We start from the raw sequence: 21195 nt of genomic DNA on the forward strand, positions 1-21195 counted from the left end.
CACTACATTAGTTACTTATAAACTTTGGGGGATTTAAAACCATATACTTTTCCCCTTTGCTTTACCGAACGTCATTGCTTTTGTTTTTTCATATCGTCGTGTGGGAAACTGTTGTCGAAATTGCAAAAACAATTTTGCTTAAATTGTGACTGTTTACTGACAATATCGTTATATCGGGGATGATTTTACGTTCGGTCCGCTAAATTCTCCTCGTTATATCGGGAATATCGTTATATCGAAGATCGTTATATCGGGGTTTTGTCCCATACATTTTACTGTAACTTTAGCCGGGACATTGAATATTCATCGTTATACCGGGAATATCGTTATATCGAAGATCGTTATATCGGGGTTCCACTGTAGTGCGAATGGGAATATGTTTTCCAATTCAATATGGCAAAAATACATGACGCCCTGTCATTGGTTATTTTATATTTTGGCGCTGCGGCAACGCTGCTTTCGCCCATTTCGTCGCTGCGATCAGTCGCACGAATTCAAACTGGTTTGAATTCGTGCGACTGATCGCAGCGACGAAATTTTGTCACAAGAGTCACACACATGTCACACGAGGCAATATGTTGCAGCGACTTGTCGCCTAGTGTGTCCCGATACTTGCCATGCATGCACTAAAGAAATCGAGGAAAGAAACCTCCTCTGGTCGCCCACAATTACTGTATTTTTCAAGAAGAAACCGATAAAAGTGTTCTATTGTAGCGTGCACGTGATTCCATAAAAAGACTCAACTCTCCGACTCTTCGATAGAAGCATTATAATTCATTGGTGAAAGCTTGGCGGGTACCAAAATGCGCTTAACTGCTGTTTCGTTGTGATCAGTATTCTGAATTTTCAGTCCCTTTAATTTTGACCTACCTTTTCTACGAAGTAGAGCAAGAATAACTTGCGATAAGGCGTTCCCTTTCCTCGCGGCGGGAAAAAAGAATGCCTGATCGCAGGTTAGAGCGAGAATTAAGTTTTGGAGTTGCGTTTCTTTGCTTTTCGACGCAAAAACCGTGAATATAAAACCTTTGAAGAAGCTTAAACTTATATTAACAGTCATTATTCGAGGGAAATCAATGGTTGTGCTGTAATTAAAAACAAGGCTTTTGTCTATCGCTGCGCTTTGATGTTCTTCAACTATCTTTTGTACACCTTTGTCAAAAACGAATTTCAGCAACTCTTTTTAATTAGTTAAGGCTTATAACGCAGGGTAGGTAGGTCATGTAATAACATGCAGATCAAAAAAGGCTGACAGTAATCCATCTCCTCGTTGATACAAAGTTTTTGGAGGAAATACTCTGCAAAGTAGATGTTTTCCGATTAACAATTTGATTATAAGCGAGTAGCTTCACCAATCAGATTGTCGCGTTTGCATTGTTATACTAGTAGATTTCTACTAATATCATTTCGTAGTTTTTAAATATAGGGAGACGTCCCACACCATGCTTAACTATCACCAAAAACATTAACAAGTTCGTACCTAGTTTTCTTTGCATCAGTTGTATGGGTAGCAAAGGAGACTAGTCTTTACCGTATCTCGCTGCAAGATCTTCTTTCTGCTTTGTCTTGTCTTCGACCAAATTCGCACTGGTTTATTTTAACAGTGTTATTATAAGTTATTACGTTAAACGAAGGAGAGCGGAAGCATAATTTTGTTTTTGTGTCCTGTGTCTTTTGAGTTGGTATGCCTGTGTACTGTTATGCGAAATGAATCGAGCCAGATAGATGCAAGGACACCAAAATAGCCCCCCGCTTGATTTTTGCAAGGGCACAACTCGGCCGGGAAACTGGTAGCCACAGATGGCCTCGATTTCATGCAAAACAAGATTGCGTCCGAACGTGAGCTCAGAAACATTTTGCTTGAAAAAAAAGGCTACAAACGTGTGGCCAAAATTGTAATTTTGCCAAAAATGTTATGGAGAACATTAGAGGGTTATCATCCAAGGTAGCAGAGTTGTCTTCAGCCACCAAACGTCATAACAAGAGTGGAAATCAAGTAAGTCGATGCTTAGTTTCGTTCGGAGTTCGTTCATAGGTAAACCAGCGTGTTTTCCTGCAATTATTATGTTGCAAAATACTACAAATTGTTAGAATTACATGCATTGAGAGTGGGTATAATACGGATCAAAATTATTTTATCACTTCTTTGAATTTTTGATATATCGCTATTCCTAGAAACACTAGACGTTTTGACAAGGAAATCGTTGTATAATTATTGAATGTAACATGCGTGTATTGGATTACTGTGTGAATTATGTCTGTATTTTTAAGTACTTTGTGGAATTTTGAATCGGAAGTGAAAGTATTGATGGTCATGTTGAACACTTCATCGTCATTATTTATTACCGAGTTTAAAATTTACCATCTTTATTGTTTGCTACAAACTTGATGAATTCGACATTGCTGAACCTAGCAGTATGCAGGACGCGTGTCACTTATCAACCTAGTAAAAATGGCCCAGCTCACAGCGAGTCCCTCGTAGCTCAGTTGGTTAGAGCGCCCAACCGGTATCTGGGAGGCCATGGGTTCGATTCCCGTCGGGGACTCAGAATTCTTTTTTGTCCCATATTCGAGTCATGTTAAACACTTCATCTTCATTATTTATTACCGAGCTTAAAATTTACCATCTTTATTATTTACTACAAACTTGATGACAGAATAATTATGTACTTATGTACTTAGTACTTAGTACTTAGTACTCTTAGCTTTCTATGAGTATTCTCTGCAGCGATTTTCCATTGCCTTCATTTCCTGACCCTTATTGTCAATAAGTTCTTAAAGCTCGGTCACTTTCTGAGCTTAACAACACAAGTACGCTAAAAAATCATCAGCAGCATCAACAGGAAACTATAGTTTGGGCTTTCCAAATGTTCAATTAAACATGCTTAAAGAAAAACACCCAAGTAAATTATACCATCTACTGATATTGTGAATAAGATAATAGCCTGCAAGCGCGCTCGCGCTTGGCAACTTGGTCACCGACTCGTCAGTCTCGCGGTTTTACCACCTGCTTGTGTATTCCCAGACGTAACACTGTTCGCAGCGCGCGGGCTACTCTGATGTCAGCTGTATAACTCTGCTACCGGCGGTTTTCATTCAGTTACTACATTGCGTTATAGGGGAAATGATCAATGTATATCAAAAAAACTTAGGCCAATTTCAGTTCGATGTTGCCTACTGAAAAGGCATTTTAGATACAATTGATTAATAAGCAAAATTTCCTGATACATCTTGCACATGGTCGCATGTCTATTTAAGTGTATTTATTCAAGCTATGACGTGCTATTCTCCTTACTCGCTCGTATTTCTTCAACAGTTTATCTTTCCTTTCGTATGCCTCATGAGGTTGACTCTGGAGAAAAAAAGACTTTCCTGTTAACATATCCTTCTCTTTATGACATAGTGAATAATGTGAACTGCGGATTAATGATGAAATGAATGATATTATCCTCGCATTGTGAAAGCAATTTAAGCAATTGCAATGGCAATCTTTTAGCCTGAAATATTTTCAAGGCTTCAACGGGATTTGAACCAATGACCTCCGCGATACCGGTGCTCTACCAACTGAGCTATGAAGCCTTGATACGTTGGGAGCAGGTCAATTGCGGGTCCTGATGTCCCGCGTGTGGAGTAGATGACATAGTAACTATATGAAAGACATATATGTGAAGTGCGGATTAACGTTGAAAGCAATTAGTTTTTTTTAAGCTAAATACTTCAGACACTTTAATAAAGTATTTCATTCATTCAATTGCTTTCACCCGCAGTGTGAAAGCAATTTAGGCAACTGAAATTGCAATTTTTAGCTTCCACACTGCGAGGATCATATTGTGCATTCCTTTTCTTTATATCAGGCCGACTTTTTCTGTGAACGTCTAACGTGTTTTTGTGTTATGGCTTAGCGCCTATTAATCTCAATCAGCAATGCTACGTAAGTTAAAAGTAGAGTAATGTTCTCTACAGGGCCAAGCTGTGGCCCTTAAAAGTAATGGTTCTCATATTCGAAATATGGGCCATGTAATCGCCATTATTTCTCTTTGCATTTTGAATCTGTTTAACTCACCCCGAGTCGCGTGTTTATCTCCAATATAGGTTCAAAAGATTCAGAAAAGAAACATTGCCCCAGATTTTCCTGTGTCGTTTGGTTCTTTGAGTCTCAACATTTTACTTTCTGAGACAGTTTTCGGACAAATGGCAAAGAAATGCAAACCCTCTTTGTGACCCCTGGCGTCCATTTCTTCTACCAGAAAGCCTTATTCTACAATACAAACTAATCGAAGTGGCCTCCAGCAAACGGAATATTGAAAATAACTTAAGAAATACGTACTACAGATCCTGTTCTAAGAACACAATTTGCTTTTAAAGAGTTCTAAGCACGGATGGCAACGATTTCAACCAGATGAAAATCAGTTCTTCACTCTACGACAGACGAAAAAACTTGCCAGTTTTATCACGATTTCGTGACACTGTTCCTTTAAATCGACACTAAATGATCTTATCTTCTCGGTGATTTGAGCCTGATAACAGTTTGATATGTTTTTCAGTTCTACAAGGTTTAAAGTTTTTTTTTCTATATATATACACACGTTTAAAGGCGCGGAGACCTGTTTCCGTTGGTGCTGCCGTAGCTGCATATGCTCACATATGTCAGTTTCCTACGCTTATACTGTGGTGGTGAATACATGAAATCATATTTGTAAACTGCGGAAGTGATATGAAATGAATAAATGATCGTCTCAGCTATGAAATGCGATTCTTTAACCAAATGAATTTTGTTCAGCCAGAAAACAAATTCTCCCTTCAACGGGATTTGAACCCGCGACCGCAGTTGAACCCTGGTGAATATATGAAATCATATGAGGGGGCCCCTGTGATTGCACGTTTAAAGGGCGCAATACTGCCAACCTAATTGTTTCGTTCTTCCTCCCGTCTGCAAACTCTACTGATATCCATCCACGATTGAACAGTTCCTCGTTGTGTAGCAACAAACTAAACTGCAGAAAATCTCAAACCATTCGCTGTTACTTTCACTAAACCTCGTTTTCTTTATTGGAAGAGGCTAAAGAAACAACGAAGAATATTGATCTCTTAAAAAAAACCGATTGGAACTCTCAATCAGAAGCGAATTAACTCCCCTTTCCTGAGATCAGCACGTTCACTGTTAGTTCCGAGACCAACTGGAGGTACTCACCATAACAATACACTTAAGCTAATGACTGATGCTGGTTTGCTAAAAAAAGTAGTACACATTTATATTTCCTGTACCATGAGTGCAGAAATGCGTAATGCAAATTTAATTGGTTAGACGAGTGCAAATTACAACATAGATTTTAGAGTCAGTCCATCATAAGGTTACCTCCCAGCATTAATTCGCCGGTACCCATTTATACAAGTTGATGGCAACAACAAGCTGAATATTTGCATGACTACATTAGAATACAGCATTGAGGTTGCCAATTTACCGAGCTAGGATTTCGAGTTGTATTTCGAGTTAGGATTTCGAGTTTGATTTTCGAGTTCGATTTTCGAATTAGGATTTCAAGTTAGATTTTCGAATTCGAATTTCGAGTAAGGATCATTCGAGTCAAGGTAAAACAACATCACCGAACAAGCAAACTTCAGATTTATGCTACTTACCCTACTATACACTCCGTTTAGCCTACTACACACTCCTGTTAGCCTACTATTCACCCCGGTTAGCCTGTTTTTGTCGAAAATCCAACTCGAAATCCAACTCGAAAATCCAACTCGAAATCCAACTCGAAATCCAACTCGAAATCCAACTCGAAATCCTAACTCGGGGGCTAGTTTGTCTCAACAGCAGTATTGCAAAAGCAACGTAGACTTAATTAATTAAATTCACTTATGGAGAGAGGCACTGAGAGTAATGCGCCTTGCCCAAGAACCACAACACAGTGACCCTGGCCAGGGCTTGCTTTTGGACTGAAGTCTATCGATTTTTTTGTATGAAACAAAAATATTCCTTTTTCCGTTCGTCTGTTCAGTAATAGATCACAAAAGACGACAAATAAGGTAAGAACATCAGTGAAGCACTCGGCTTCGTCTTGTAGGCCCCTTTTTTGTTCTTACAACATTCATTTATAGCTAAACAGACGCACGACATAATGCCACGGCAAATGGAATATCCTCCAGCCAAGTTTCTTATCTTGGCTCTTCAGTTCTTCTTTTAATTTATTCTTTCATTTTTCTTTCTATTTCGTTTTATTTTTTATTAATATATAACTAGTGTACATATTTTATATTTTACATTTTATTCCACTTCATGTATTGTATTGTTCACTGAAAAACCTTTTAAGGAGTGTACAATAAAATTTTATCTTATCTTATTTTATCTTATCTTTGTTAATAGGCTCAGAACTCAGGCGAGCTGTTGACGTGAACAACAATTGCACAAACAAAGAGAATTTTCATTTTGATAAAAGCAAAAACGAGCGATTTTCCAAGATAAATACAAACTCATGAAAGTTTGGGAAAACTTGAAAAAGCTGTGGAAACAGTCGCTTGCGGATCGAGTTTCAGGAACAGCATTCTTGTTCTCTCAAACTTCCACTTCTGTTTCAATGAATAGGTAAAAATGTACACGCGAGATGTTCAGTCTTTTCCTTGAACAATGTTCATAAGAAACGTTGTTGTTTGAAGTACAAAATATGGAAGAAGCAAGGGTAATATCAGAGCTCTTAATTTCCGACGACTGTTAACGCGTCCTACTCAGTCTTCTTTCTTATCAACACAGTTGCTAAAGATCGCAGGTTTAGTTTTTGTTAATCCGAAATTGAAAGTAAGAATCTCTTTGGGATAAGTTCATTCATTCATTAAAAAAGTCATCAACGAGTCACTTTGAGATAATAAACTGCAATTGCTCGTAGGACGGAGTTTACAACGATAAAGTAATTCCACGGTCTGTTTGAAGACGTTTAACAAATACGATTTGTTTTAGGGTTTGGCATTGATATTAAGGAGCTGGAAAATAATCAAAGTACAACTGATGCCATCATTATTCGTTTAGCACAATTCTTGAATACATAAAGGTGTAACGCATGTGCGCATAAACAAGGAAACAACTGAGACTTTCTTTTCCTTGACTTTAGAATTAAAAAGATAATGAAGAATCATGGTTTCTGTGAGAGGAATCTAATTATTATACTTTGAAAATTACCGTTTGCTAAGCTAAAGTGGATGGCACAGGCAAGTAACCGTGTGATCAAATAGGCTTCCGTACTGAGCTGACCATATAAAAGAAATCGTTTGTCTTTCTAAATACTGCCTGAAACCAATGGTAGAGTTGATATCGACAACAAATCACCATCAATTGAGCCACTTCCAACTTGGCCTTTTTTTATTAATTATTACATGACTACAGCAATTGTAGAAGCGTACCTTACAAGATTAATAACATCGTAAAAAAACGATCAATTATGAAGTAACGATCTTTACTTTACAACACACGAAACTTGCATGCAATATAGCAGCTATTTTCGTACAGTCTTACTTTGTGAAACTATTTGATATACGAGAACTGAATAACTAAAAGAAGAAACTCACAAAATCCAAATCAAAATCATCATAGTATTAGTATCTTTCAGTTACAAATGCAAAAATGCAAACTCTGAGTCTACTGAAAATACTTCATTGTCGTTATTGTCATCTCGTGAAAATACTAACTACAAACCAGCATGGAAATTTAGCTATAAGTGTTATAAATCTTATGGAAAAAGTTGCAAATGAGGCAATTAAAAACATGATGCCGAGAACCGCAATAAGCCTTACTATAACACTACAATTCAAGAATTCGACTTAAAAAAATCAACTTTACGAATCGAGAAACTTGTCAAGTTCTTCTTTCGGAAACCTTTCCTTAAACCTAACCATCCCTTTTAATTTTTGTTTACACTGGAGAGTTTTTCTCATTTATATCCTAGGGCACTAATTTAAGCTCTTTTTCAGTCTTTTGAAGCTCCCTAAGTAAAACGAAATTATTTCTGTCACTAATTTTTGCTTATTTTCTCCCTACCGTTAGCAACGGAATGGTATTGATTCATACGATTACAAAACAAATTAAAATATTACAAAATATCTATTTAAAACGTACTCTTGTCTCTCGATTATTTATACATGTCGTCACCGGCTTCTCCTCTAAGTTCTCACAGATACAGCTTTGCACGCAATGTGTGGACAGGAGCTGGGACTTGAACTGGTTGTGGTTTACCAGCTGCTGAATGGCCTCTTTCCACCACAATCCTGTTGACTTCGGTCAACATGTCGAGCAGGTGATCATGAAAGTGACGTTTTCTTATGACATCCACCAACGTCTAATGTTCAATTAGGAAAGGGAAATATATGTTATTGCAATTTAATAACCAAAAACCACGGCCGTACATTCTAAAAGCTGGTTTATAACAGGCGACGGAGTCTCAGTCGGCGTTGTAACCAGAGTTGTTAGAGCGCTTACGAGAAATCTTCTTAATGTGTCAAACTTTCAAACCACCACAAAATATCACGCTTAAAAATCAGCGGTCTCAAACTTGACAACATTACAACATTTATTATGCTCTTTCAATTTCTGCCATTGACAAGGTCACGTGATCGTGTCCTACAAAAGGCCTTTTGCACTAGGAAGAGAACGTTTTCATTTTCTTCCGATTTTGCTTATAACTCGATCGTGAAAAGTAGAGTGCGCATGCGCAGTCGCAAGCAGAAGCAAAAGAACAAACTAATCAAAATGCTACCTCTCAAGTCCTCCAAGTACTTTCTTTCTACTTGCGTATCCAAAAATTTAGTATTCACTGTATTATAGGCGATGGATTGATAAGCAGAATAAGAAATTCAGCTAGTTGAGATCTAAATCGTCAATATAATATCATGCAAGTCATTAGGGCACATTTTCTCGTATACAAAACGTTGCTCAAATAAGTAACAAAAGCTGTCAAAATAGTATGTTAAGTAACATAAAAAAATGTGTTCGAACTCACTTGAACGAACCAGGACCCACTCTGTTGATTCCTCCAAGCCACGTAACCAGGCGCAGTAGAAAAGGACAACAAGAAATCTGCTTCTTGTGGACACACACTTCTTGGGAGGGTGGAGTCGGGAGAAAATGCCTCCATGCAACTGTCGGCATAACCAGTGGTGGCTGAACTGCTTTCCTTTTCCTGCCCTCTACATGTCTGAATAAAGAAAAGCTTGGGTTTGTTTCTTAGTGTTGGACAGTTGGGCGCCTTGAACTCGGTCATCAGATCTTCAATTGATGTCTTTCTTCCATCCACACCATAAATGACATCCCGTTCTCCACCGTGTGACATCACAACGAAGACAAAAGCGTCAAAGTTGCTGTGATCCTTCGCTGCGAAGTCTGCTGCTACCTTTGGTATTTCATCTCGTTTGAGATCGTTTAGAACACACACAGTAAAAGAGAGCTCATAGAACAGATCTTTAACCCCTTTTTCGTCGAATTGAGCGCCCTTGCGATTCTCCGTCTTGTTGTAGAAGTTTACATTGTTGATTACAACGCACATTCCTCGTGGACGACTGTTCAATTTGTAGCAAAGGAGTCCAGGTGTTTCTAAAGAAAAAAGAAAAAAAAACAACTATGTACGTTTACTGTTGTCGTTAAAACATCTTTAATTATACCACCCTTTGCTACTTGGCTCGAAACACGATTTCTTTTCGCGGTGGCCGGACATCTTGTGACATGTTTTCGTTGTCTTCCATATATCTATTTCAAACAATATTAATATACAATAAAACAATGATCAGATTCGGTTTTTGTGATATTACGATTTCAAGAAACCAGCAACTGCAAGAAGTCAGAAAATAGAGCGTTTGAAGTTTAAAACAAATAATTAAGAAGCATGTTTCTTAATTGTTTTCCTCATTTGTAGCTAAAAGGTAGACAAGAAACCTTGTGTAGTTTAAACAAGGGTGTCACCGTAGTGAAAGCACTCGCCTCCCAGCAATGTCACGGCCAGGGGTCGATTCCTGGTATATATGTGGGTTGAGTTTTTTTGTTGGTGCTCGTCCTTGCTCCGAGTTTTTTTCTCTGGGTTCCCCGGTTTTTTTCTCCCTCCACAAAAACCAATATTAAACTAATACTAGAAATTCCAAGTCAATCTTGAATGCACAAACACGTCTTAACGAGCACCTGAGCTCTTTCGTGTAACGTGGGTAAATTAATTACATTTTACCGAAAGGCATTTTACGTAGAGAAATAAAAAAGAAAAAGGAAAAAAAGACATTCGCTTTTCGTGATCCGACACGAAAAATAATTTGCCTAGTTTTCAATCCGAAATTCTCTATCATTAACTCAATCCCAATTTAATCATGCATTTAAACATATGTCTGAAACATACGGGAGAATTGGGTAGAGATTTTGAAAGAAATCTCTGGAAGACACCGTAAAAGTCGAGCATAGTAGCCCCAACGCTTTATGCCTATACTCGCACTTGGTTTTATTTTTTTTAACTTACGCTCGTGTTTCTTTCCTTGCTCTTGCAGTTTTTCTTCAAGCTTTGCATTTCTTTGTTCAAGTTCTTTTATTCTCCGTTGAGAGCCTGAGAGAAAAAATATTTCGCTGTTTTATCTAAATATAAAATAATTGACAATTAGAAAATGTAACCCTGGGTTTGCGTTTGGTTTGCAAAAAAACGAAGGACCTGAATAACACCAAACTGATAAAAAAAACATCCATAAGATCTCAACCGCGTTTTACAATAAATTTATACCCTGGTGTATTTATTATGATCTTATGAATGCTTTTGCTATTTGTTATTTATTTTTGTTACTTCAAACTCACCCTCATGTTCGTTCCTTTGTTCGTTTATTGTCTCTTCAAGCTCTTGTATTTTTTGTGCAGAACCTGAAAAAAATTACGAGAAAGTTACTGTCGTACTTTTAAATCATTTTGTAATTCTTTTAAATTACTACAGTGTGGCGTTTAACCTGTAACGACCAGCAATAGCAATAACGAAAAAATAGATATATTTCAGGCTTCTTGATAAATACATGTACCTTGAAGCCTGTTAGTACTGCTGCTAAGTTTTTTCGCTTGATCTGCGTTCTTCTGTTCAAGTTCCTTATTTCTCTGTTCAAGCTCCTCTATTCTCCGTTGAGACTCTAAGAAGAGAAAACTTTCGCTGTATTACCTGTCTTACCTAGTTATTCAATAATGATTATAAACAATGTTCACTTGGCTCTGTGGACGTCTTTTAACCATTTAATATGTCCCCGTTTTATCCTTCATTTCCAAGGTGGTTAGCTACAACGCACAAGCACTTCCAACATAACAAAAGCCTTAGGGTATAAAAATGGTTTAAAGGACGTAATTTTAGATCATTTATGGCAAGTGACTGCGAGGAGCTGCTGCAGTCAAGAGAGTTGAAATGAGCAAGGGGCCTAAAAGTATGTCCGCTTTCAATTTGTTCACATTCTTTCTTTCAGATTTAATCCAATCAGAAGTCAACTGGAAGGTGTCCCTATTGTTTGATTGGATAACGATTGCTTGAAAAAATACCCGGGTTAAAAACATTGAGTTGAATTACAGTATATGGTACGCATCGTCAAGTGTTGCCCCCAATTCATCATTTTGGTTGGCTGCAAAATTCAAACTTTACTTAAAGGAACTACGTCACGGACAACACATTTTTAAAAAATTGGCATAGTTTTTTCAAATTTGTCGCTCGAAATTTATAAGCTCATTTAAACGATTTTTACATTCTAGTTCATACCAAAAATATTTTTCTTGAGATACTGAAGGATATTTAAGCTTTAAAACTTGCGAAAAGCTTTATGTTCGCTATAGGAGGCTTGTAACCTCCCAAAGATCAACCCCTAACGTTCATGGGTTGGCAACAGTGGAGTAGGGGACTGCCTGTGAGGATAAAGTTAAGTGGGGGCCGCTACGGTAGCCGTGAAGGCCTAGTCAATGGCAGTAACCCGGTCAAGCTTACAGTATGGGGCTTTGACAATTCTGCAGAGGGTCAGTCACATTTCCAGTATCTTCGACAACAGAAAACGAATAAGGTCTTAGCCCTCCAGTTTTTTTCAGACAAAATTTTTCCCATTGTAAATAAGAAAACCACTTTCAGCTAGCGAACCTGTAAGCTGGTCATTGCTGCTGCTAAGATTGCCCAAGTAACTCTGTCCAGGCTGTCTTGATCTTTGTTGAGCCTCTAAGAGAAAAAGCAAGCTTTCGTTGTTTTAGCAACATATTTAACAATCGACATTTCATTTAAAGGTAATTTGGTCACAAAACAATTAGCACAAAAGAAAAAGCTAAATCCTTTACGGAGATCATCTTATAAAAATAATATATGGATTTAGGGAAAAAAAAAAGTTTTATTTCAATGTTGCGTGCTCAAAATGCGTCACGGATCGCCGGTCGAACGTGTCTGGTCAACACGGTTTTTCGGTTGTTTCTCATTTTCAGTAGCGGTCTAGTAAGGTATTTAATACACCGAACCGTCTCTTACATAACCATATAATTGGATAAATAGGACTCTGGATCTACCTTTTTTGACTTTGAGAGGCAAAACCAACATTTAAGCAAGCGATCGAGTGAAACCACAATGTTTAACTACTGATCTTCCTTCCCTCTCCATCAACGTTGCATTAGCACCGCTCATTTGAACACTATGTGAGGAAAAGTCTTAAAACGTTATCATTTTGGAGTGCACACTGCTTTACTAATCCACGTTTCCTACTTTATACATACTTTATCAAGTTTCGGAAATACTTAAATGCTACAAAGTAAATTTGCTACTCATGATGTCATTACAGGACAAAACAAGACTAAGCTTTAAGTCACGAACCGTGCCACTAGATGTTCTATTTATTGGTCTAAATAAACTACGCAGTCAGTTTAAAAGACCGCAACTCGATTATCAAGGTCCGCATTTATGCTTGTTAAACTGGGCCACGTAAGATCTACGTTCAGGTTTTTATTATTTCATGTACCTAATAATACAGACTAACTCAGCCATTAATTTCCATTACATTACCTCGTGTTAGCTCCAATTTCTCTGCCAAAAGAAAAAAAAACATCTTCATTAACATAATGTGATATTGCTTAACGGGTTGCCATTTGGGGCTGTTGCCTGTTTTTGACATAAACCTTGTAAGACCCTTCTTTAGCTTGAGTAGACCCTAGCTGCCAGTTCACAACCCACAACACTCCGGCTTACAAAACCGTGTGCTTTAGAGCCTTTTTGAAAAGAGCCCTTGGTTTCGTAAACAAAGTAGCCCGAATAATAACGTAATGAACTTAAAACATAACAGAGTCGAAAACAACCGCGTTGCCTGAGTTTTCCAGTGTTTTTTTTTTTTTTTTTCAGGGCACTCGGCAGTAGGGGTTTCCTCCCTGGGCGGGGGAACTCAGGTATATATTGGGCGGGTATATACCCCTGAAGTAGCACCCCGTTTTAGAGAATTTAAATTCAAAATGATACCCCGTTTTAAAAGGGACACTTTTTTAACGCCCCGTTTTGGCTGCTAATATTTGGAACTTTTGTATGTTCGAAATGCCATACCTCGTTCTAGAAATTGCCTCTAAAATGGATACCCCGTTCTAGATCGGGAGCCCAAAATTACGACACCGTTGGGCGGCACATACCCGGGGGTTTCCATCTCATGATCATTTTAAAATTTCATTGAACCAAATACCGCTGTCACGTAATCTCCGGCGCGGATGGCGGTAGATTCCCTGTCTACCCTCACAGGGAAGCAATCTGCAATTCTGTGTGTATGTTTTAATTTTTTTTTTTTTTTCAAGAAAGGAGAGTTAGTCAATAGTTATATCGTATCTCTGTCATCCAACAGGATCGAGAATAGGAGTGTTGAAAGCTGAACTCGATCGATTTCCTACCGTCCGGGTTTACTGCTCGTGAACAACGCACAATAAACCCCGGGGGAGTACTCAAAAGCGTTATGTACGGGGAGGCTCCGCCCCGCAGTCCAACTCCTTACCCTTTTATATACCATTTTGACAAAAAAGGCACCCCTTTCGTATATCTTTTACTGAAAAAGGTACCCCTTTCATATATCGAAAAGACAGGACAAATGCCTAAAACAGAAAGTCTTGATGCCATTTTTATGTAGCATTTAATAAATTTAAATGATACCTCCATAAGGTGTGTCTTTTCGAAATATTTTAATTGAAGGCCTTTTTAAATACCTAAATGAGCGATATCCCTACTCGTTTCTATACCTTAGCTTGTGAAATTCCGACCCTTTTATATACCTGGAGCATAAAAAAGGTACCCCTTTCGGGCGGAGCCTCCCCGTATAGAACAATATGGGGAGTGTCCCCCCCCCCCCCCCCGGGCAATGAACCTGGTGATACAATACTTCACAACCGGTTAAACTGGGCGATGTTAAATCACGGTCTGGTTTAAGGGATGTACATAGCTTAGAATTAGTTGTGACAACCAATTTGGTATTTACACTTTACGGAGTCTTCGTTCCTTGAAACCTCTGTCTTTCCGCAAAAACACTTGTAGTCTTGCGGCTGCATTTACACATTAGATGCATAAAACCTTGATAGGTGCGTAAAGTCTTGTAACCTTGTGACCAAGGGTTTTTACAAGATGTTAAATTTAAAAATCCTTTAGATAAGAACCAACATTTTTCACGTTTCCCTGAAAAGGTTCTTTTGGTAGGTTTTTTTAAAAAGCGGCTTCTTTCTTTAATGAAAACATGCCCGTTGCTGGTCAGAAATGTATTTAACAATTGGTTCATGCTTTAGCGTGCTCCATCGAGTTATGGAGCACGCGGGAAGTTTGGAGAGCACGAAAGAAGCGTAAGAGTTGCCCGAGGCGATAGCCGAGGGCAACCCTAGCTTCTTGAGTGCTCTCCAAACTTCCCAAGTGCTCCATAACTCGATGGAGCACAGCTAAAAGCATGAACCAATTGTTTTATAACATTGCCGGTGGAATTGTGCATCAAAACCGGCCGCGGGAAAAAAAAACCTGTGTCTATTGTGTGCAGTGTGAGAACATAAACTTAGCGGTCGAGTAATAAATTACACATGTACAAGTTTACACGATTGGAGCAGTTTGTGTCAAATGGCTGATAAATTGACTAAGTTTATACGGTGGCAGAGCGAAGGAAAAAAAAGTGATGAAAACAGCAATTACTGCTGTTGATCCTGAGGTTAGTTTTCGCTGAATTAAAATTATGATTACTACCGAGTGGAAAGAAATTAAAACAAAACAACCTCGGACAGCCGAACAGATTCCAAGGGTTAATCGGTTCCATGCTTAGTTTTATTTTTGTGGACCGATTTTATTTGTAATTGATGTAGGTAAACATTTATTTTTGAAAACGGTAGTTGAATGAAGCGCCCGATGAAGTAAATTTTTCCCGATCGGCAAAATCACAACAGAGTCGTAGACGCTTTGGTGTAATGCTTAAAACGCGAAAACTTTCGTCAGGCAGCTAGTTTTTAGTGCAATCGAGCTGTTATCATTCATGGTTGGCCCATTCTTCCACGTTAGGGCCGTGAAAAAAAGATTTTCGTCCTTCGAGACTCGCACGTTAGTTGTTGTTGTTTGAATGAAGAAAAGCACACAAACAACCTTGACTGCGGCAAAATCGAATTTATTTTCTCTTTCGCTCTCCGTCTCGTAATAAGAAACAGCTTACCTTGTAGCTCGTATCCTTGGAAAAATATTGAAAGAATTCACTCTTTAGATTCCGAAGATAATATAATGTCATCGCTTTCGCAAAACAGCGTATTTCACTCGTCGATTACGTCATCAGCGTGCTCCATCGGGATTTTGAGCACGCTTACGTATACTGAATTTGACTGCTAGCTATGTTATAATAATAAATGGAGTCCCATTTTTCTATGTCACAGTTGTAACTTATGCCTGGTGAGTTACATTATACACAGAAAGAGAGACCCTCTTCTAGAATCCCTTATTTATTTAAAGCTACAACAGGTCCTTTGTATGAGGTTTACAGTAGGTTTGTATGAGGTTTACTCCTTTACTCGAGCAGTCAGTTCATTAGAGAAGTTTACAGTTTAATAGTCGACAGCTACGCTTGTAAACTAGGCGCGGAAATAACCATAATTTGTTGCATGTCATTGCGTGGCATGAATACTTAGAATCTATAAATATATATATATATTTAATGAATTTGCTTCCGTGGCCTTGTACGTTTCACAGCATGTTATATAATTATGAACAAGATAGTAGAACGAAGGAAGCAGCGAACTGTAGCAAACCTTAACGCCCGACATTAACTTGTAGCTTTATCAGGTATACATATCAATGATTGCCATCACATTACCTGCAACTTTCCTACGTTCCCCTGAAAGAAAAAAACAAGGAATTACAATTAGTATAATCATGCTGTTGCTGAAAATATCAGTCTGTTCTCGCTGTAATGCTATTAAGTATATAACACACAAGTAAATAGTGCTTTGCGCGTGCGCTGATTGGTTAACTCGGAGGTGATAAGCAAAGTACTATTCACCTCCGAGCAGCTAAAGAGAAGCAAACTGCCTGCGCGTGTCGCCTTGTTTATCGAAGGTGATGTTTTGGTCCCCTAGTATATACTAAAACAAATATTCACCTCAGCGTCGGTAAATGTGGTGGATATTTATATCCACCACTATTCACCTCCACTTCGGTGAAAAACTGTTAATTACTGAGGCCAGACATTTCAATCAATAACAAAAGAAATAAGGACAACCAGGTTATTAGTCGTTACTTGTGCCGAGATTTGTGACCCAAATTATGCGAAAGGACTTATTGGAAAGATCGATAATTTGCAGCCTGATTCTCACAAGGTCCGCGTTCGCTTGCCTTCACTCCCTGAGAGCAAGCGACCTTGGGATCTGGACCGCCTGAGACTGTTCTGAGAATTCTGGTTGATAATTTGCTGGATTTTTATTTATACGTCACTTTATACATGGATCTCTGCTTACATTTATGTCTCGGGTAAGGATATTTTGCACTCACAACCCTACAGTTTTGCTGTATTTCTTGTTAGACATACAGTTGTCTCGTTAGACCAGGCAGAGTAAATTTACGGCATTTTCATTGAATCTTGAATTCTGCAGTTTGATTTAAAATGTATACTAAATGAAAATGTGAAATGTGATACTGATGAATGCAAACTTAAAGTATTACCCTTAGAGCTGATATGTAGCTATCTAGCAGGAGCAACCAAAGATCTAAATTGTAGTAGCCGTTATGGCCACAAAGTAATAAACACAGTTTTAAAACCTTTTTTTTCTACCTGCTTAGAAATTCATATCGTTTTCACACTCTCAAGGGAAACCCGTGCTATTTTTTGTCACCAAGGTCCCTGACAAACATCCCCAGCCAGCAAACGTTAAACACATATTTTAAAGAACTCCCACAAATTGCTTAGGTGGGCGTGGCTAACTAGACAGGCCGGGTTTTTTGAAAGCCGATTAATACTAACCTCAGGATTAAAAGTTGATCGGTGTTTCACTTTCTCTTTAATAAAAATATTTTTATTGCTTATTTTTCGTGGAGTTTTGCATTAGTCGACGTCAAACGGAAACCCTTACTGAAATGTAATTTAACTGAAACTAACATTCACGCTATAGACAAGAAACTAATTAAAGACTTTGAGCCACCAAATCTTTATCTCTCTACTTTTCTTTTCCCTAGAAAACTTTTAAACAGTTTGTCTCTGCATTTACATTCACTTTTAACATATATGTTGTATTAACAGTGGAAGAGTTTTAACTCTATCAGTTCGTAGACTTTCATACCGGTGCCAACAGCATCTAAATAAAAGACGTTTGAATCATCCTACACTCAAGTGCTGTTTAGTTACATTATAAATACATAGAGACCCTGCCCTATGTCCTCTTATTTAATTGTTTTATAAAACTCAAAGCAGGTCCTTTGTGTGACATTTACATGTACAGTGCAGCAACTGTTCGCGCAAACACTTAACATGTGATCACATGTCACGCATCGAGTTCAATCAACCTTTGTAATCGCTTTCGACTCGTGTTATATTGATGTTTGTAATTCAGGAGGAGCTGAATAAATCAGTCTAGTTCTAGTTCAGGATAACCATTTCGTCGCCCGTTTATCCACGTTTGAGTTCATCCCGATTAGCCGTCTGAACAGTAACATTGAATGGAACTGGCAGTTGGGTGGTTTTAACGAAATATAAAGGTCATTCATTACTTTTAACACGGGTAATTGGTTTTTACACATTTTTTAGTAGCAGTTTATGGTAGCCAATATAATACCGAGCTTAGTTTTCAATGAATAGGACTTTCGATCTGCCTTTCACGACTTCGAGTAGCAAAACCCACACGATCGTGATCGAGTGAAGAAATCTATCCAAAATACAATGTGGAATTCTCTCCCTTCCCTTCCCTGTTCATGTTTCATTACCACCACTCATTTGGAAACTGTGTGAAGTAAAGCGAGGAGAAATTGTCATCTTGGAGTGCACGCTACTTTACTCATTCACGTCCATTTTACTACTTTACTCATCCTTCTTTGTAAAGTTTCGAAAGTGCTTTTATGCTACAAAGTTACTATACTGCACATGCTGTCATGACAGGAGAAGGCAAGACTGAGGTAAAACTATGGAGCCATGTCAGTAGAGATGTTTGTTTATAATAGTCGGAATAAACTAGGCAGCCAGTTCAAAACAAAACTAGCTAGCACCTGCACCACTACTGGGTTTACAAAGTCCACATCCGTTTGTTTAACTGGGCGATGTTAGATTTACGGTTTTTTTTTCTTAGTTCATGTACACTTTCACAAGCCAATATAACTTTTTATAGACAGTAATATCAATCATAAATTACCATCACAGTACCTCGCTCTTTCCTCATATACTCTGCAAGAAAAAAAACATGATCCGCGTTAAGATGATGTTGGTTCGAAAATAAGGAATGACTGAAACTATCATTGCCAACGAGACAGCCGAGCCAAGAGGCGAGGCTGTCGAGGCGGCAGAATCATAGAGCCGTGTGCGTATGAGTGTATAGGCAGAGAAAATCTTAAGTTCTGCGTAAGGGACTTTTTTTTTGACCATATTTGGGTGTAAGTAAACCCCATATTTGGTTTGTATTTTTCTTCCCAACTGGTTCCCAGTCTCTCACTCCTTGCTAGAGAGCAAATGTCCAAAATGGCGTCCACGCGGCTCGCTGTTAAAATTTTCAATGTGGTCATTCATCCCTTTACCGATCAATACACCTTTAGGGAATTATAAATCGAAAGAGAATACCCTACAGAATATTCGACCGCCGAAAAAATGAACATCAAGGTCTTCAAAGCGATGAAATAATGTTTCGACTTTGGGAGTCCTTTGATTTACGATCGAAGAGAGACATGAAAATCAAAAGCGGACTGTTGACTTCAAGTAGAGTTTTCTTGACTTATGAGAATGCTGAAGTCGGGTAAATGCTACCTTTAAGTGTTGATTGTGTTTATAGTAATTGTTTGACCGATGATTTATTCCAAATCAAATACCGTTTATATATTATTTGGCACGCATTTTCGCTCCGCGTAGGAATAACATCAATACAAAGCGACGCTCACTAAAGCATAACAGCTCTTATTAAAACGGCATCGACGCAAGCATAAGCACAAGCACAAGCACAAGGATCAAAATTTGTCCTTTTCTTGTGCTTGCGCTTGTGCTTGCGTTCATGTGAAAACAAACATCGCATAAGCACAAGAAAAGTGTTTTCGTCTAGCCGTGTCTAGCCAATTGAAGTACTCGTTCCAGCATTTGAACAAAGTCGCCGAGGCCGCGGTTGATTTTGATAAACATTTTTCGAGAATGTTCGGAGAAGTGTAGACAAAAAAACAAAAAGGCCCAGGCGCGGACTTGAGTAGCGAAAAAAACGGAGACGAATGCTTTCTTTAAAAATATTTATAATCCCAAATGTTTCGTTTTTCTCCTTTTTTAGTCGCTTTCACTTTCTTCGTCACACGAGTAGAGGAGAGATAGTTCTGCCACAATATTTGCAGGGAGAACGGAGTCGAGAACGAAGCCTTCTAACTTGTAAACATCATATTCTTATGCTAACGTGCTTGTGCTTATGTCGACGTTCGTTTTCACTTGGCACGAACTACTTATGCTGCTTGCGTTTGTGCTTGCGCTTGTGCTTGCGTCGCTAGTGAAAACCAGGCTTAAAATTACTGCATGTCATACGCACAAGAAAGTCAAACGTTTTTTGCTTCTAACAGCAAATGTAATGTTAACTTGAATGAAAGTTTTGTTTCCAAATAATCCTTGACCGTTCAAGTTTTGTTTTCTGTTCAAATTTTTCAAGTTTTGCGTAACTGAACATGACACTTCGAATTCGCATGCGAGACTGAAATCTGACCCGTGCATTACTGTCTCTGATTACTGAAAATTATATTTAAAAAAGCATCTTAGCAGTTTTGATTTTGGGACTTGATTTATAAGAAGTTCTTGAAATGCAACTATCACTTTTGTGAACGGAAACATTTTAACCATCGTTTGTTGTATTTAAAAAACAGTGATTAAACCTCATTTATTGCCTACATTTTGTGACATTTTAACGTTGAAAAGAAAGATTTGTAAAGAGTTATCAATCTGTCAAACCCGTAGCCTGCGTAGCAGACATCTGTGTACGTTTTTTAGTGTGTTTAAAAAAGTGCGCGATCGCGAGAATACGCGCGCTGGAAACTACGGCGCCTGCTACGCAGGCTATCAAGCCTGTGTCATTTATGAACACCAGAGAAATAGCCTTTTTTTCGCATATTACCTAAAATACAATTTACCATATTTTGGTCAATTCAAATATAGTTCTATCAAAAACCATTCAATATCTGTTCTTATGAACAAACATGAGTATTTCGCTCGTTGGCACTTACCGATAGGTACAACTAGTTTGTAGACTTCCACACTGATGCCAAGTGTCAAACATGTCAAACAGTGATAAAGTACATGACGTTTGAATGATGCTACACTTAAGTCAGTGAAAATAAATTTTATTTTCAATAAATTGTGTATAAAATTAAATTGAACGGATTTTTCCACTTTATTGTTCTGGAGGAATGTGAGGCTCAAGAGTAGGAAATATATTCAATGTCTGCTACTCCATACTTTTGGAATTTAATAAACAACAAATAAACCGCTTCCCACGAGTATCTAACGTTAAATGAAGATAACAGCAGGATTATTAATCCAATTTGTTTTGGT

The 21195-nt window shown here is 38.2% G+C and overlaps 2 protein-coding genes across 7 annotated transcripts in view; both read right to left on the minus strand.

Annotated features, from left to right (window-relative positions):
• Window positions 1-7323: 7323 nt before the first annotated feature.
• The window catches only part of LOC144659453 (caspase-7-like), a 21823-nt gene continuing 7951 nt past the window's right edge, over window positions 7324-21195 (minus strand). The window contains exon 7 of the transcript XR_013571897.1: window positions 7324-7889. The gene's annotated coding sequence lies outside the window, so the exon portion shown is untranslated. The remainder of the gene's footprint in view (window positions 7890-21195) is intronic.
• Window positions 7934-21195, minus strand: part of LOC144659433 (caspase-3-like) — a 23573-nt gene continuing 10311 nt past the window's right edge. The window contains exons 1-9 of one of the 6 annotated variants that reach the window (XM_078519870.1): window positions 18835-18865; window positions 16303-16323; window positions 13011-13031; window positions 12108-12182; window positions 11023-11127; window positions 10808-10870; window positions 10482-10565; window positions 8988-9577; window positions 7934-8327 (exon numbers count right to left, since the gene is read on the minus strand). In XM_078519870.1, the coding sequence (XP_078375996.1) occupies window positions 8160-8327; window positions 8988-9577; window positions 10482-10565; window positions 10808-10870; window positions 11023-11127; window positions 12108-12182; window positions 13011-13031; window positions 16303-16323; window positions 18835-18850 (1143 nt within the window). In that variant the 5' untranslated portion in view covers window positions 18851-18865 and the 3' untranslated portion in view covers window positions 7934-8159. Of the gene's footprint in view, window positions 8328-8987; window positions 9578-10481; window positions 10566-10807; window positions 10871-11022; window positions 11128-12107; window positions 12183-12520; window positions 12643-13010; window positions 14680-16302; window positions 16562-18834; window positions 18866-21195 lie in introns of those variants that run through there. The other 5 variants (XM_078519869.1, XM_078519872.1, XM_078519868.1 and 2 more) reach the window with 5 other exon arrangements.

The sequence above is a fragment of the Oculina patagonica genome, chromosome 7 (genome assembly GCF_052425735.1).
Source record: "Oculina patagonica isolate OP01 chromosome 7, crgOcupat, whole genome shotgun sequence".
Lineage (NCBI taxonomy): Eukaryota > Metazoa > Cnidaria > Anthozoa > Scleractinia > Oculinidae > Oculina > Oculina patagonica.